The sequence below is a fragment of the Henckelia pumila genome, chromosome 2 (assembly GCF_033568475.1).
Source record: "Henckelia pumila isolate YLH828 chromosome 2, ASM3356847v2, whole genome shotgun sequence".
Classification (NCBI taxonomy): domain Eukaryota; kingdom Viridiplantae; phylum Streptophyta; class Magnoliopsida; order Lamiales; family Gesneriaceae; genus Henckelia; species Henckelia pumila.
This window is the reverse complement of record NC_133121.1, coordinates 72,941,741-72,957,784: the sequence shown is the minus strand read 5'-3', so window position 1 is coordinate 72,957,784 and position 16,044 is coordinate 72,941,741. Positions and strand designations below refer to the sequence as shown.

The 16,044-nt window shown below is 38.3% G+C and overlaps 1 protein-coding gene and 1 non-coding gene across 2 annotated transcripts in view; one reads left to right on the top strand and one right to left on the bottom strand.

Annotated features, from left to right (window-relative positions):
- Positions 1-7,644, bottom strand: part of LOC140877734 (uncharacterized) — a 32,141-nt gene extending 24,497 nt beyond the window's left edge. The window contains exons 1-2 of the mRNA XM_073281303.1: positions 7,029-7,644; positions 6,760-6,920 (exon numbers count right to left, since the gene is read on the bottom strand). Coding sequence (XP_073137404.1) covers positions 6,760-6,920; positions 7,029-7,644 — 777 coding nt within the window. The remainder of the gene's footprint in view (positions 1-6,759; positions 6,921-7,028) is intronic.
- Positions 7,645-8,478: 834 nt separating this feature from the next.
- On the top strand, positions 8,479-8,584 carry LOC140885911 (small nucleolar RNA R71). The gene has a single exon (XR_012151324.1). It is a non-coding gene; the product is annotated as a small nucleolar RNA R71 (small nucleolar RNA).
- Positions 8,585-16,044: the final 7,460 nt, after the last annotated feature.

The following is a 16,044-nucleotide window of genomic DNA, read 5'->3' as shown; positions in this document are numbered from 1 at the left end:
TTTAATTTGATGTCTTATCTTTTGGACTTTGAATGGTTCTCGATACGACTAACTCTTGACTAGATGATTAGAATCGGGGTCTCACATTAAGTGGTATCAGAGCGATAAGATTCTTGGACTGAACTAGAGTGAGCGGGTAGATCGAGTCCGCTTGAATTGGCTTCTCGCATGTGTTTGAGTTATTTAATTGATTTATTAAATTCAATGCGAGTATTCTTGATGATTGAGAATTATTTGAATTACTTGGATATGTGATTTAATTTTAAAGCAAGAATTAATTGAGATACGAACTGTTTCGAGTTACTGGTTGCATTGAATACTCTAGAGATCGAATGAGTATGTCGAGCTGAGTTTGTTGGACACCGGATAGATGTATTTGAGATGTTGTGTTCTAATCCTCTTGAATCAGATTTTCTACTCGGCAAGTTTTGAACAGGATTCAACTAGTAGCGAACTCGATTGTACAGAATTGTTCTGTGACTAGACTGACGGATGTCACTCCGAAATGATGGAAGCATTGCTGATGAGATTTCAGTCTTTTAACCTTCAACTCTAAGGAGTTCTGAGAATGAGTTTGGGTGTTAAAGCTGATTAGAAGAGATCGATCAGTTGTTAGATTCTTCTAAACTATACTGATGAACGACGGATTCAGTTAGTTGGTTACCAACTGCTAGGTTTTGCGAAAAATTGGTGGATATCGAAGAAGAAAGCCTCAAAGAAACAAGATTTGGTCGTTTTGTAGAGTTGTTTAAATCCGAGTTTCTACGACAGGCTTTAGTACTTGCTCAAGGATTCACAGACACTAACTGCTCTTGATGATTATGAAGCAGGTAACTGTTCGATTCTAGTCTTTCGACTCTTTTACTGTTAGATATTGATGAAACTTTTCTTCTTGTGGAGAGGTTAGATTGATGCTTCCTCTACTTTTGACTATCTGTATTAGTTGCGGTGAATTTAGTTCGAAATTTTGAATTTTGTTTCGATGGGAGTTGATTGTACTGAACAGTGCAATATTTTCGGTTATCAGATTTTGATTATATTATCGATGTAGTGCATTAACCGAGTACAAGGAAACCGAGGTTGATTTAAGATAGTTGCCAGATTCAGATCCGAGATGATAGACGAATGGATTTCCTCCGGTAAAACTATTGAATTAAGAATTCCTTTCTTGTTGATTGTCGATTACCATTTGTTACAGAAAGGTGCGGAGGAATGTTTGAGGTATGCAGATGATGTATTCAATTAGCCGTGTTGGTTGATTTAACAGAATTGTTCGCAGATTTGCATGCTGATCAATTATGCTATTCTTCTGACGTCTGAATCTTGTTGAGACCGAGTTGTCTTTTCCTCGATCTTTTATCTAGGAAGATGGAATCTTATTGAATAACTCAAGACTAGAGCTATTATGATATTGATCTGGATCGACATCCTTATCTGAATTTGAATATTTTTGGATTTAGCGAATTCTATCGCGAATCCTTTGAAGAATTCTTATTGTTAAGAAGATGATTACTTAGCAGATTATGTTCTTCTGTTTAGTTTGTATCTTTGAGACCAGTTCTTATTGAATTCAAGGAGAGATTGAACAACACCTCAGTATTATTGATTTCTTCAGTATTGATGACCTTTCGGTGCTTTGCACTCCTTCTTATTGAGATTCGAGACTTATTCTTGTTTAGAAGAACTCCGTATTATCTGGAGCATCGAAAAAGTTGAAGACGCTCGAGATGCAATATTAGTTTCCGATATGAGTCTCACAGAGATCTTATTGCTCGGAAGATTTAGCATCATTTTATTTGCTTGGAAGATTTCAGTAATCTGTTCTGATCTTAGAAGATAGAAGTTTTGATTGTCGCAGTCCGAACTGATTTAAGTTAGGAAAGAGAGTTATAGAGGACGATTAATCTGACTGCGAATTCTATTGTTATCCAGAGAACTAATTGTAACAGCTAAGATTTTAAGCTGAATGATCTGATCTTATTTTATCTACTTCAGTTGTCCTCTTTGATAGATAATTGCTGCACTTCCGATAGAGTCTGGAACAGATGGAACGTTTATCTTGACTCCTTCATTCGACTTCGAACCAGAGTTGATTGAGAATATTGAGAACGCTTTGGAATCTGATTCGACCTTTCAGAATCCGATGAAGATAGATTTGATCTGAGTATAATCTGAGTTTCAGGTTTTTATTGATGCCTTATTAGCGAATAACTTTTGTGGTGCCCGATGTTCCGGTTTGAGACAGAGTATCAGGAGATTAGGACTTTGAAGTTTATTCAGAGTTCTTCTAGATGATCGGAAGATGTTTGATGAATTGAGGAATCAGATCGAATAGAGGATGAGGAAGCATGAAGTTCGAAGTATGGCTTCTGATGTTTGAACTGTCAGCATTCAGAGAGAGAACGATCCGATTTTCTGTTGTACAGTCTATTCTGATTCAGAATGGAATTGGGATCACATTTTGATGATTTTCGTAGCAAGGCTACTTTGTTGAGTCTGAGTTGAGATGTCATCTGAGTATCGTTGATCGAGTGATGGAATCTTCCGTTAAGAATTCTTGATTCTAAGAATTCTTGATTTATTCTGTTGAATGACTGTTGTTACAGAATAGTATGAACGAACTCTCAAAGCTTTACAGTTGATGTATTGGATTGTAACCTGAACTGGTTGATGTGCCAGTGGTTATTGAACGACTGAAGTTGTTCGGAATGAACTTCTAGATTGGTCCCGATTGTCAGAACAAGTTCGACACTGAATGGGGATCCGAATTTTATCTTCAGGAAGTTCGTGAAGAGAACTTTCTCAGAATCGTTTCCGAATTGAGATAGGTCCGTTTGAACTTTTGACAGGCCATTTTATTTGACGAATACTCCTGTATTGTTGAAGAATTTTCTGTTGACCGAATCTCTCAGAAGTATTAGTTGAAATTAGGAATTCTTATTGATGAATTTCCTATTTTCTGGTTATGAGAATTGTACTAATCGTACAGAGCTTTCGACAATCTTTTTAAAATTGTACGCCGATCAGTTGTAGACTAATCTCGATGTTTGAAATTCTGATTGGACCGAATGAATTTCTTTGATCTTATTATCTGATGATGGAATTTCTGATTATCTGCTCTCATGTATTCTGATTTTCAGTGCTGATGATCTTTCAGTGTTGGGATTTCTTCTTATTGAGATTTTGGAATTATTCTTATTTCATCTACTGTCTTATTTTGATTGATTGATTGATGGAATCCGCTACAGTTTTCTGTACAGAATGATTTTTATGAAGAACAGAGAATTGATATCTTTTCAGAGGTTGTCAGATGTCATTAATTGCCGAAATCTGTCGGTCAAGACAGAGATCCATGATGTAATTGTTCTTTCGGCATAGACTTAGAAGAGACTTTTTATTGTTGATTCAACTATTTTTGATTTGATACCCTCAGAACGACGTACAACCAGATCAGATGAGTCGAACTTTAGAGGAATTTCCATGAGTTGTAGTGCTCGACGTAGCATTAGTTGACAGAATTCTTGATTCTTGTGGAAACTTCGTACAACGGTAGCGATCAGATGATTATTGAAAGCAGTTTCTAAAAGTTGTGCGAGGAGAGAAGAAGATCTCCTTCCTTTTGATATGTAATTTCTGTGTCACATGAGTTAGAACAAAAGATGATTCGAATTGTGACTGAAATTAGATGAATTTTCTAACAAGGATGAGATGAATTTTGATAGACGGATGGAGTGTTGATGAAGTAATCGACTAGAGTTTCTGACTTCTCTGATTGATTGAGATGTCGAACTAATTGAGACGAACGATTCAGAGTTTGATTGGAAGCAGATTCTGGACTTAGTTCCGAGATGTAAATTCTTATTGCAGTCCATTGACTTTATCCTCGACCTTGTGATAGAACAGTGATTGATTTCGAGGACGAAATTGATTCTTAGAGGGGGGGAATTATAAAGCCCCAAAATTATCTTAATGGACTTTATTTGAGATAACAAGAGATTTTAGAAGTCGAGGGCCGATTCGATTTTGATCAGGGACTAGAATGCAATTTTTGGAATTTTCAGCGACTAAAACGCAAATATGGGAATTGTTAGATATTTAAGAGGCTTTGACTCTTTCTTTCCACTCCATCTTCTCCCCTTACACGCCTAGACTCCATGGAAGGCGCCCAAACGTGACTTCAAGCTCCCAGATTTCTTCCCGAGCTCGATTCGTCCGATAGAATTGATTTCTGACTGGATATCTACGATCACAGCGACGAGTGCTCCGTTTGGAAGTAAGTTTATCTTATTTCTGAGAGGTTTGAATTTTTGGACGTTTTTAGAATTGATTTATATTCGAAGAGGATGATTTTGAGATAGCTGTGATAGTATATCTAAGATGGTGTGAAGATCTAACGACGATCGGATTTGATATGAATTTTTTAGTTATTTTAAAAAATTGGAGTTTTGAGATATGTTGGGATTAGATTGGAAATGATGTTTGATGATTGAATTGAGTTTATTGAATTGATATCTTGCTGTCTGCGTTTCCGGTTTGATCAGTTTATAGCCGTTATGCAGTCAGTTTGAATTTTGGAATCGTTTCAATGTTTTGATCGTATCGAGTTTGTTTGAGCTTTTGATGTCGATATTGATCCTTGTGAATTCTTCTGTTAGATTGAAGTGAAGTCAACAGAGTTGCGAGATAGCAGCTTTGGCTAGTTTGGTACAATATCGATTTTCTTATTTATCAATCGAAGAAGTTTGATTGTGTTTCGAATGAATTTGATCGGATATTGATTATTATCCTTATTATTGATTTTCAGATTTCAGTACCTTCGAAGAGAATAAGGTAAAAGACGACTTAGACTTGAATGGAACGATTAACTCGAATTAGACTGGATTCAAGTGTTCCAAAGAAATCACATACTTGTATGATTAATTGCTTAGTTGAAATCATGATTGAATGCTTATTTGAATTGAGGAAAGAAATGATAATTGAATGCATTAGATTACATATGCATTTATTTTGACGAAATCATGATTGAATGATTATTTGAATTGATGAATGAAAGCATGATTGAATGCTTATATGAATTGATGATTGAAATGATATTAGAATGCATGAGATGACATATGCATTCATATTGAGCCTCGATTCATTTCAATTTGATTAGACGATCTAGAGATTGTAGTTGAGTGACTTGGTTGGAGATTTTATACCTTGTCAAACGACTCTCTATAATGCTCTGGAGTCTAGAGGATTAAAATATGCCTCGTCCACGTCGAGAGGGGAGTTCGGTGTGATCGTTGGATATTTTAACCTCGGGATCCCAAACCGAAGAAAGAATGAAAGAAGAATTCCAAGTGATTATCTGAGTCTGATAATCCAGAAGTTTTAAAGACATGCATATCATTTCAATTCAGTACTTGGATGAATTACTTGATTTGATCTTGATGTGATAGATATTTGGAAGTTGATACATGTCATGAAATGATGTGTTTATTTGATATGCATGATAGTCTCTTTTACTGGGAATATTATTCTCACCGGATTATCCGGCTGTTATCTTTGTTTGTATGTATACTTGGCAACAGGTGGGGCAGGATCGAGTCAGAGACGACAGGAATAGAACAAGAATGAAGATTAGAAGTGAGACTTCGAAATAGAATTGGAAATGCATGCCAATCTAGTTTATGTTTTGAAATCATGTTAGAAGTCGAATGGGTTGTATTTGATTTTGAAGTATTGAATATTATAACCGATTTCGATTGATGATTATTGATTATCGAATATAGTTCATTGATTGCATGTTACTAGATTAGGAATCGAGCAGGATAGAATTTTGAAGTATGATTTGATTATGGATTAATGCATGAAGTTGAGCTTTGCATGTTGAATGATTTAAGGAATGGAGTTTGAAGCATTGCCCTGTTTCTTTTAATTTTTCTGTTGCCCAGGGTGCGCTCGATCCTATGAAATGCTGGGATCGAGCGCAGCCCCTGTAAAATTGGAGGCAGTGACTTTGTTCAGTTTGTGCGCTCGATCCTGGCTTTTTGCCGGATCGAGCGCGGCATTTATTTTGATCTCGACAGAGAGTTCAGGAATATGGTGCGCTCGATCCTGGATTTTTCTAGGATCAAGCGCAGTGCTATTCACAAGAAAAATAAATTTTTTTTTATTTCATTAGATGTCTTATCTTTTGGACTTTGAATGGTTCTCGATAGGACTAACTCTTGATTAGATGATTAGAATCGGGGTCTCACAGAAAGGAAGTGAAAAATGATCCTTACGAGTAGCTTTGTTCAACTTCCTATAATCTATACATACTCGCCAGCCAGTTACTGTACTTGTGGAGATTAACTCATTATTTTCGTTTTTAACCACAGTAATCCCACCCTTCTTAGGCACCACTTGAACAGGAGATACCCAACTACTGTCAGAAATAGCATAAATCACTCCCGCATTCAACAACTTTAAAACCTCTTTCTTAACTACTTCTTTCATAGCGGGATTCAACCGCCTCTGATGATCAACATAAGGAGTATAAGATTCTTGCATCAAAATTTTATGCATGAAAATTGTTGGACTAATACCCTTAATGTCAGAAATTGACCATCCTAAAGTAGTTTTAAAATTTCTCAGAACTCTCATCAACTTATCTTTTTCTACAGCAGACAAATGAGTAGATATAATAACAGGACAAGTAAAATTTTCACCAAGGAATGCATAACATAAATGCGCAGGCAATTCTTTAAGATCATGAGTTTCAGTAGATACCTCTGGTGCACTATTTTCCAATGCTTCAGATTCCTTAGGACTTACCATTTTTTCTTTTGCAGCGCTGTCAAGGAATGATTTTTGTTTATGTAACTCCCAATCCTCTTCCTTATCAACCACCTCATCCGCCACCAAACATCTTTCGAGTGGATCAGTAATTCCTGCACATGAAAAAGAATTATGAGAATCAACAATTTCAATACTTTTACATGTACTTACCTCGTTTGGTCCCCTCATGGTGCGATAAATATTAAAAATCACAGCTTCACCACCAACTCGAAGTGTGAGCTCTCCCTTGTGGACATCGATCAGTGCGCGTGCAGTAACTAGAAAAGGTCTCCCAAAGATCAAAGGAGTTTCTTCATCTTCATCCATGTCTAAAATTACGAAGTCTGCTAGAAATATAAACTTGTCGACCTTCACCAAAACATCCTCCACAATACCCCGTGGATATGTGATACTCCGATCAGCCAGCTGTAATGTGATGGTGGTCGCCCTGACTTCTCCAAGTTCTAAGGTCCTGTAAATAGAAAAAGACATTAAATTTATACTATCTCCTAAATCACATAAAGCTCGATTTACCTTAGAGCCACCAATAAAACAAGGAATAGTGAAACTTCCTGGATCCTTAAGCTTTTGTGGCAACTTTTTCTGCAGGATTGTGCTGCACTCTTCTGTCAGATTCACCACTTCATTGTCTTGCAATATCCTCTTCTTAAACATTACATCTTTGATGAACTTTTCATAGTTGGGCATTTGTTCCAAGGCATCTGCAAACGGAATATTGATGTGTATCTTTTTGAAGATGTCTAGAAACTTGGAAAATTGTTCATCAAGTGCCTTCTTTTTGAACCGATGTGGGTATGGAAGTTGTGGCTTGTACATCAGTTTGGATTCAGATTCATTCTTGGGCTCTTCAACCACGATTTCCTAGACCACTGGTTCTTCAACTTCCTTGGCTTTGCTCTGCTCCTTAGCCTCTAACTTCTTACCACTTCTTAACTCCACCTCTTTGCATTGCTCTTTTGGGTTCACTTCAGTATTGCTGGGAAACTGTCCTCGATTTTGATCCTTCAACGCATGTGCAAGCTGCCCAATCTATGTTTCCATAGATTTCATCATAGCCCCCAAACTGCACATATGTGTCTCCATGTTGTCCATTCGAGTTTCAGTTCTCGACATCCGCTTGTTAGATTCCGTAACAAATGTAGACACAACATCCTCCAAAGACTCTTTACCTTCACCTTGATTTGTATTTAATCCCAGAGGGGGTTTCAACACATTTTTGTTGTTGGAATAGGAAAAATTTTCATGGTTACGTAAGCCAAGATGATAAGTATTGGGTGGAGGGTTACCTCTATAATTTCCATAGCCTCTGGGATTGATATATTGAGCTTCCTCAGGTGGATGAGATTCTTCTATGACAACCGACACACCTGAAGGTTCTACGATATTCACCTTATTCAGAGAAGCAACTTGTGTACTCAACGCAGACAGCTGTGCAGTGATGGATGTGAGAGGATCCATACTGTACACTCCCTTCTTGACCCCATACGTTCAGACGGCCATTGATAACTATTGATAGTCATTTGTTCAAGCATATCATAGGCCTGAATGGGGTCCTTGGCAAAGATAGTACCTCCAGCAGTAGAATCCACAGACATCCTTGTGGGCATATTCAACCCATTGTAGAAAAACTCTATTTCTTCCCAATCTGCAAAATTATGATTAGGACAATGCCTTAACAAATCTTTGTACCTTTCCCATGCCTCATATAGCTGTTTTGAATCATGCTGTTGAAAGGTACTGATCTCAATCTTCAGCTGGGTTGCCTTGGATGGTGGAAAGAACTTCTCTAAAAATTTCACAGCCATGCCCTCCCAAGTTGTTATGCTTCCTAGCGGCAATGATTGCAACCAGCTCCGTGCCTTGTCCCTGAGAGAAAAAAGGAAACAAGCGTAAACGTATTATATCATCAGAAACACCATTTATTTTTACCGTATCAGTAATCTCTAAAAAGGTGTGCAAGTGCAAGTGAGGATCAGCTGTGGCGCCTCCATTGAATTGGTTCTGCTGAACCATGTTGATTCATGTTGGCTTCAACTCAAAGTTGTTGGCATTAATGGTCCCTCGAGCGATTCCAGAATAGTGAGCCTGGATCGTCGGCCTGAAGTGATCTCTGATTGGCACCAGAGGAGCTTGTTGTGCTTCTTCTTCAACCATGTTCCTTAAATCTTCTCTTCTAATTCTTCTTAAAGCACGTGCAGTTTGATCTCCGGATCAAAAAGTAGAGAATGTGCACTTTGAGATCGTCGAATAAACTGCAATTAAAAATAAGAAGCAATTAATTAGTAACTTAAAAATAAAATTAAAAAAACTCTAAATTAAAATCTAGACTAATTGGTAACAAGACTAAAAAATAATCAAAATTTACTCCCCGACAACGGCGCCAAAATCTTGTTGTGAAAAATAATCGCAAGCGTACGAGTGTCAAGTTTAAATATAGTGAAAGAGAGAGTGTCGATCCCACAAGGAGTAAATTGAAAATATTCAATACTTGTAATTAAAATAGTCTTAATTTTATTTAAAAAATTGAACTTTAGAGGTTTGATGACAAATTAAATAAATAAAGAAGGTTATAAAGCACGCGCACACTCAATCCTTAATAAGTTATCAATCAGAGAGAAATAGTCTAGAGGTTTGATTTCACCTGGTCTCGACAATATTCATTTCCTAATCAATTTATTTTTCATGAGTTCAATTCAATTAATAACCAAGAACACATATATTATACTATTTCTGTAATGCCCAAAAATTATCTTAATGGACTTTATTTGAGATAATCAGAGATTTTAGAAGTCTAGGGCCGATTTGTAAGAGTGGGTGCCCAGTGAGCCAACTGTGTGGCTATGGGCTTTGATGACTCTTTGTATAAACAATCTTTTGTTTAATATTATTTACACTTTTATGGCAATGACTTTATATTACTTCATATTGTTATATTGTGATATACTATTGTTGTTTTGATAAAGACCTTGAATATACTATAGTGTATGTAAGATGTGGTAGAACATGGAGATGTCTATCATGAAATACATCTTATAGTCACTGTATATTCTAAACTATTCCTAGTCGATTGAGCCGTCCTATAATAAGGATAAGGATCGCTCGAGTTTGAGACTAGCATTTGCGATGCGGAGTACCACGTTTCATTGGTAGGGAACATGGAGATGTTCGAAGCATGCAAATGGATATTCATAGGATGAATAATCGAACTACCCTATCCGGACTTTCCAAGTGGTTATCACTTATCGAGTGGATAAAGTCCGCGGTTTTGGTTGTACACCATTAGTCCTTACGACTTGAAACATCATGGAGACTCTATATGCTAGTGCTGTGCTTTGACTCGTTTACCGACTCTATGGGGGTCATCAGGTGTCGGGATTGGGTACAGTTACAACACATATAGGAGTCGATGCATTGTTGTCAAGGATTCACCACATACTTGCGAGTGTGGATATCCTATGCGATCTGAGGAGATATTAGTGTGACGAATCTCTGGCCAGAGTACTTGATGTGATTTAAGAAATGGTTTCTTAGTAGCACATGCGATGTCACTAATTTGATCTTCAAGATGTATTGCATAGTTATCGAATCTTGAGCGACTCTCGATATACCAATGGTTGTTGATTCGATCGGGATATATGGATGAAGGGACCGTACTGTACGCTAACCAAAATCTACTGGTTCTTGTAGGCACTATCAGTGATACCTAGGGAATCATGGGGCGATGTTGCTAGGCGCTTTACCATGATTCGTTGGGCAAGTCGGAAATCGTTGTTCCGAGTCACAAGGAGTAGTGAGCCCACGGCTAGCTGTATCCCTGAACCATTGAGGGTCACACAGTGTAATGGAGTTTTAATCCCCGTTGAGATAGTTAAATTTAAAGAGTTAAATTTAATGAACTAAGGAGTTGGACTTCTTAAATAAGAGTAAGGGAGTAGGATTTCCTAAAATGACATAGGGATGGACATTTTAGGAAACCACTGAATTCGGATTCAGGAAAATTTATTTTGACTTTAAAATGTGCAGAAATGGTTTCTGTGCACATTGGTGAAATCGGTTCATCAATCGGAGTCACGATGAATTTTATATTAATTTCTGAACGTGCGGGCTTTGCTTGTCGGGCCCTAGCTTATGACTAATGGGCCCTAAGTGTTAGTGGCCTGCATTATAAATAAGTTATTGCAGTACAGAAATTACAGACAACAGCTCATTATTTTTTAGAAGCAAAAATCGAAAACCCTAGCCTCTCAAAGTAATAATCGGCCGACCCCTCCCATACTCTGCCCGAGAAATTCCGGTCTGTGATTTTGAATTGCAGTCAGGAATAACGAATCAGATTCGTTTAATCTCTTCGCAGAAAAACTTCTGATAGATTTTCTAGTGCAATCTATCAGAGGGATTTAAACCCCATTCGTGGACCTAATTGAAGGAGTTCATCAGTTCCTGGGAGATACAGGAAGCGCAGAGAAATCTGTGTGGTGTCCATTAATCTCGCTTCGAGATTGAAGGTAAAATTTAATTAATTGTTATTTGAATTTTACACACACAATAATTTAATCGTTGAACGGTTGATACCCACACCATGGAATTGTTCCATGATAAAATTTTTAAACTTCCGCTGCATCGGGTATCAATCGTGATTGATCAGAGAGCCGCGTTTTCCAACAGTGGTATCAGAGCCAGGTTGCTCAGATCAAACGATTGAATTAATCAATTGTACAAAATTTTTGAGTCTCGGTTTTTGAAACAAAATAAATATTTTTAAATAAAAATTTTTTTTTTCCGGGGCAAAACCCGGGCAGCGATTGGATCGCTGCCCGGAGGGGGCGGCGATGGTCGCTGCCCCCGGGGGAGGCGCACGGCGCCGCCCAAAGGGGGCGCACGTCGCCGCCCAGGGCGGTGCACGACGCCGCCCAGGGCAGCGCAGTGCGCTGCGCAGGGCAGTGCTCGGCGCTGCCCAGGGCGGCGCACAGCGCCGCCCAGGGCGACGCATGGCGCCGCCCAGCGGCGGCACCAGGCGCCGCCAGGGCAGCAATTGTTGCTGCCCTAAGGGGGCAGCCGGGCTGCCCCCGGCCCGCGCCCCGGGTGCGGACCGGCCCGGGAGTGTCCCGGGCGGCCCGCGGGAAAGATTAAATTTTTATTAATTTTAATGTGATAAAATTTTATTTTTGGTCCGGTCAAAAATTGTTTTTGATTGGTTCACGAGATTTCGGATCGAATTGTTCGAGTTCGTAAATTTTAAAATTGATTTTGGATAAATTTGAATTTTTGGAAAATTTTAATGTTTTATCCGTAAATTGAATTTTGAATTCAATTATTTTGGTACAATTGATGATAAGATATGATCTTATGATATATTGAGTAAAATATGATTTTATTTGTAAAATTGGATTTTATAGATAAAATATGATTTTATTTGATATAGAGATAAAATATGATTTTATATGTGAAATGAGATTTTATATATAAAATATGATTTTATCTTGTTTAAATTTGAATTGCCACTGCATGTTATCCAATAAATTAATTTTGAATTAAATGTTATTGGATAAGGATGATCGATTGCCATGACCAATTTTGTAGGTGTATGTTAGGAATTTACATTTTGTTTTATTGTTGTTGGTTTTATTAATGGGCCTGGTTTATGGCCCGATATGAATGTCATATGTAATAAAAGTGTGCTTGGTTTATGGCCCGTTCCCACCCCCTAAAAATGTATCCCCTACTTGTCATTGTTATTTATTGTAAATGCATTAGATTTAGTGGGAGATCAAGATTTGAAGATGGTGGGCCCAGCAGACAATAAAGACTGAAGAAATGTAAATTGGAAGCATATGTAATAGGATTGCATTGCATACTGCATATTACCTAGGATTGGACTAAAACTCGTGATTGGCAACCACGGGTCAATTAGAAATGGAATCGATCATCCTATATAATATTTGATATTATGATTGTATGCATGTTTAGACATAAATTGCGTGAATCCGGCAAGCATGCAATAAATTGAATTGATGAGACAAAATTTTTATAATTAAAAATCCCTCATTTTAAATATGATTTAAAATTGATATCAAGATAAATAAAGGAAATTTAAATTTGTTTAAATATTCCTACCTTCCATCAACGGTCAATGTATGAGATGCTACCCGCGGATACGGTCCGGCTCATATTATTGGGGGGGCCCGTTCGTCGGAAAGCTGTACATTGGATCGACAAATGTTGTAAGTTGGGTGAAACTCCCATGGGATCGGCTCATATTATTGGGGGATCCACATGGCGACCGTCCATCACAACTTAATATTGATGGGTCATCTTGACATGTCACTTTAAACGGCGTCATATTATTGGGCCCTTATTGGACATGAGGTAAACACATGGGGGTTGCTTTGGAAGCAATTGGGCTCTACCTTTTGAGAATTATGGTTGGCTGATATTATTCGGGACCATAAGTTTGTCAATTGGACTCCATGTTCTCACTAAGGAAAAAGTTTCCCGCTTTCACTAGAGGGTAGTGAAATTGTTAAAATAGTGGGAGTGAGATTCATAAAATTAAATTCGCCTATTTTATGTCTTAGTAAATTGCTTAAACAATCATTGATATATGTCTGTTTCATCTCAGTAATCCACATGTTTCTATTCTCCAACAAAACAAACTTATTGGCGCAAACAATACAGAATGATTCCATAAGTTAAGATTGTCCTAAGTTCGGAAAAGATTTTCTAAAGTGTTACAAAAGGCTTCTCCAAAAACAGCCCCGGCTGATGTAACTGCCGAAAGGTTGGCCGAACTAGAGAAATGGTTGGACCATGATCTCAAGGCCAAATGTTACATGCAAAATTGGACAAGTCTAAACAAGTTTGCCATCACTGCAAGAAACCCGGTCATTGGAAACGTAACTGCAAGGAATACCTCAAGCAGTTGCGAACTGCATGTTGGAAAACTGCTGGCGGTCAGATCAATCACGATTGATACCCGGTGCAGCGGAAGTTTAAAAATTTTATCATGGAACAATTCCATGGTGTGGGTATCAACCGTTTAACGATTAAATTATTGTGTGTGTAAAATTCAAATAACAATTAATTAAATTTTACCTTCAATCTTGCAACGAGACTACTGGACACCAACAGATTTTATCTGCTCTTGTTGTCTCTCCCTAGAACCGATGAACTCCTTCAATCAGGTCCACGAACAGAGGTTTAATTCCTCTGATAGATTGCACTAGAAAATCTATCAGAAGTTTTCTGCGAAGAGAATAAACGAATCTGATTCGTTATTCCTTACTGCGATTCAAAATCACAGACCGGAAAATCTCGGGCAGAGTATGGGGAGGGTTCGGCCGAAACAATCTTTGAGAGGAACTAGGGTTTTCGATTTTTGCTCTCAAAAATTATGACCTGTTGTGTGTAATTTCTGTACTGAAATAACTTATTTATAATGCAGGCCACTAACACCTTAGGGCCCATTAGTCATAAGCTGGGGCCCGACAAGCAAAGCCCGCTCGTTCAGAAATTAATATAAAATTCATCGTGACTCCGATTGATGAACTGATTTCACCAATGTGCACAGAAACCATTTCTGCACATTTTAAAGTCAAAATAAATTTTGCTGAATCCGAATTCAGTGGTTTCCAAAAATGTCCATCCCTATGTCATTTTAGGAAATCCTACTCCCTTACTCTTATTTAAGAAGTCCAACTCCTTAGTTCATTAAATTTAACTCTTTAAATTTAACTATCTCAACGGGGATTAAAACTCCATTACACTGTGTGACCCTCAATGGTTCAGGGATACAGCTAGCCGTGGGCTCACAACTCCTTGTGACTCGGAACAACACTTTCCGACTTGCCCAACGAATCATGGTAAAGCGCCTAGCAACATCGCCCCATGATTCCCTAGGTATCACTGATAGTGCCTACAAGAACCAGTAGATTTTGGTTAGCGTACAGTACGGTCCCTTCATCCATATATCCCGATCGAATCAACAACCATTGGTATATCGAGAGTCGCTCAAGATTCGATAACTATGCAATACATCTTGAAGATCAAATTAGTGACATCGCATGTGCTACTAAGAAACCATTTCTTAAATCACATCAAGTACTCTGGCCAGAGATTTGTCACACTAATATCTCCTCAGATCGCATAGGATATCCACACTCGCAAGTATGTGGTGAATCCTTGACAACAATGCATTGACTCCTATATGTGTCGTAACTGTACCCAATCTCGACACCTGATGACCCCCATAGAGTCGGTAAACGAGTCAAAGCACAGCACTAGCATATAGAGTCTCCATGATGTTTCAAGTCGTAAGGACTAATGGTGTACAACCAAAACCGCGGACTTTATCCACTCGATAAGTGATAACCACTTGGAAAGTCCGGATAGGGTAGTTCGATTATTCATCCTATGAATATCCATTTGCATGCTTCGAACATCTCCATGTTCCCTACCAATGAAACGTGGTACTCCGCATCGCAAATGCTAGTCTCAAACTCGAGCGATCCTTATCCTTATTATCGGACGGCCCAATCGACTAGGAACGGTTTTAGAATATACAGTGACTATAAGATGTATTTCATGATAGACATCCCCATGTTCTACCACATCTTACATACACTATAGTATATTCAAGGTCTTTATCAAAACAACAATAGTATATCACAATATAACAATATGAAGTAATATAAAGTCATTGCCATTAATAAAAGTGTAAATAATATTAAACAAAAGATTGTTTATACAAAGAGTCATCAAAGCCCATAGCCACACAGTTGGCTCACTGGGCACCCACTCTTACAATCTCCCACTTGCCCTATAGCCAACTAGTCATACTACGTAGACCCATTTCTTCGCGATGTTTGTCAAACAATGGTCCTGGCAAGGGCTTAGTAAGCGGATCAGCGATATTGTCTGCAGAGGCCACTCGTTCGACAATGATGTCTCCTCTTTCCACAATCTCCCGGATTATGTGGTATTTCCTCAGTACGTGTTTGGATCTTTGATGAGACCTTGGTTCCTTTGCTTGAGCAACGGCACCCGTGTTGTCACAGTACACCGGGACTGGACCAACAAATTCAGGAATAACGCCCAACTCTTGGACGAACTTCCTCATCCAAACGGCCTCTTTAGCAGCAGCTGATGCTGCAATGTATTCAGCCTCAGTGGTGGAATCCGCTGTGGTGTCCTGCTTGGAACTCTTCCAAGAGACAGCAC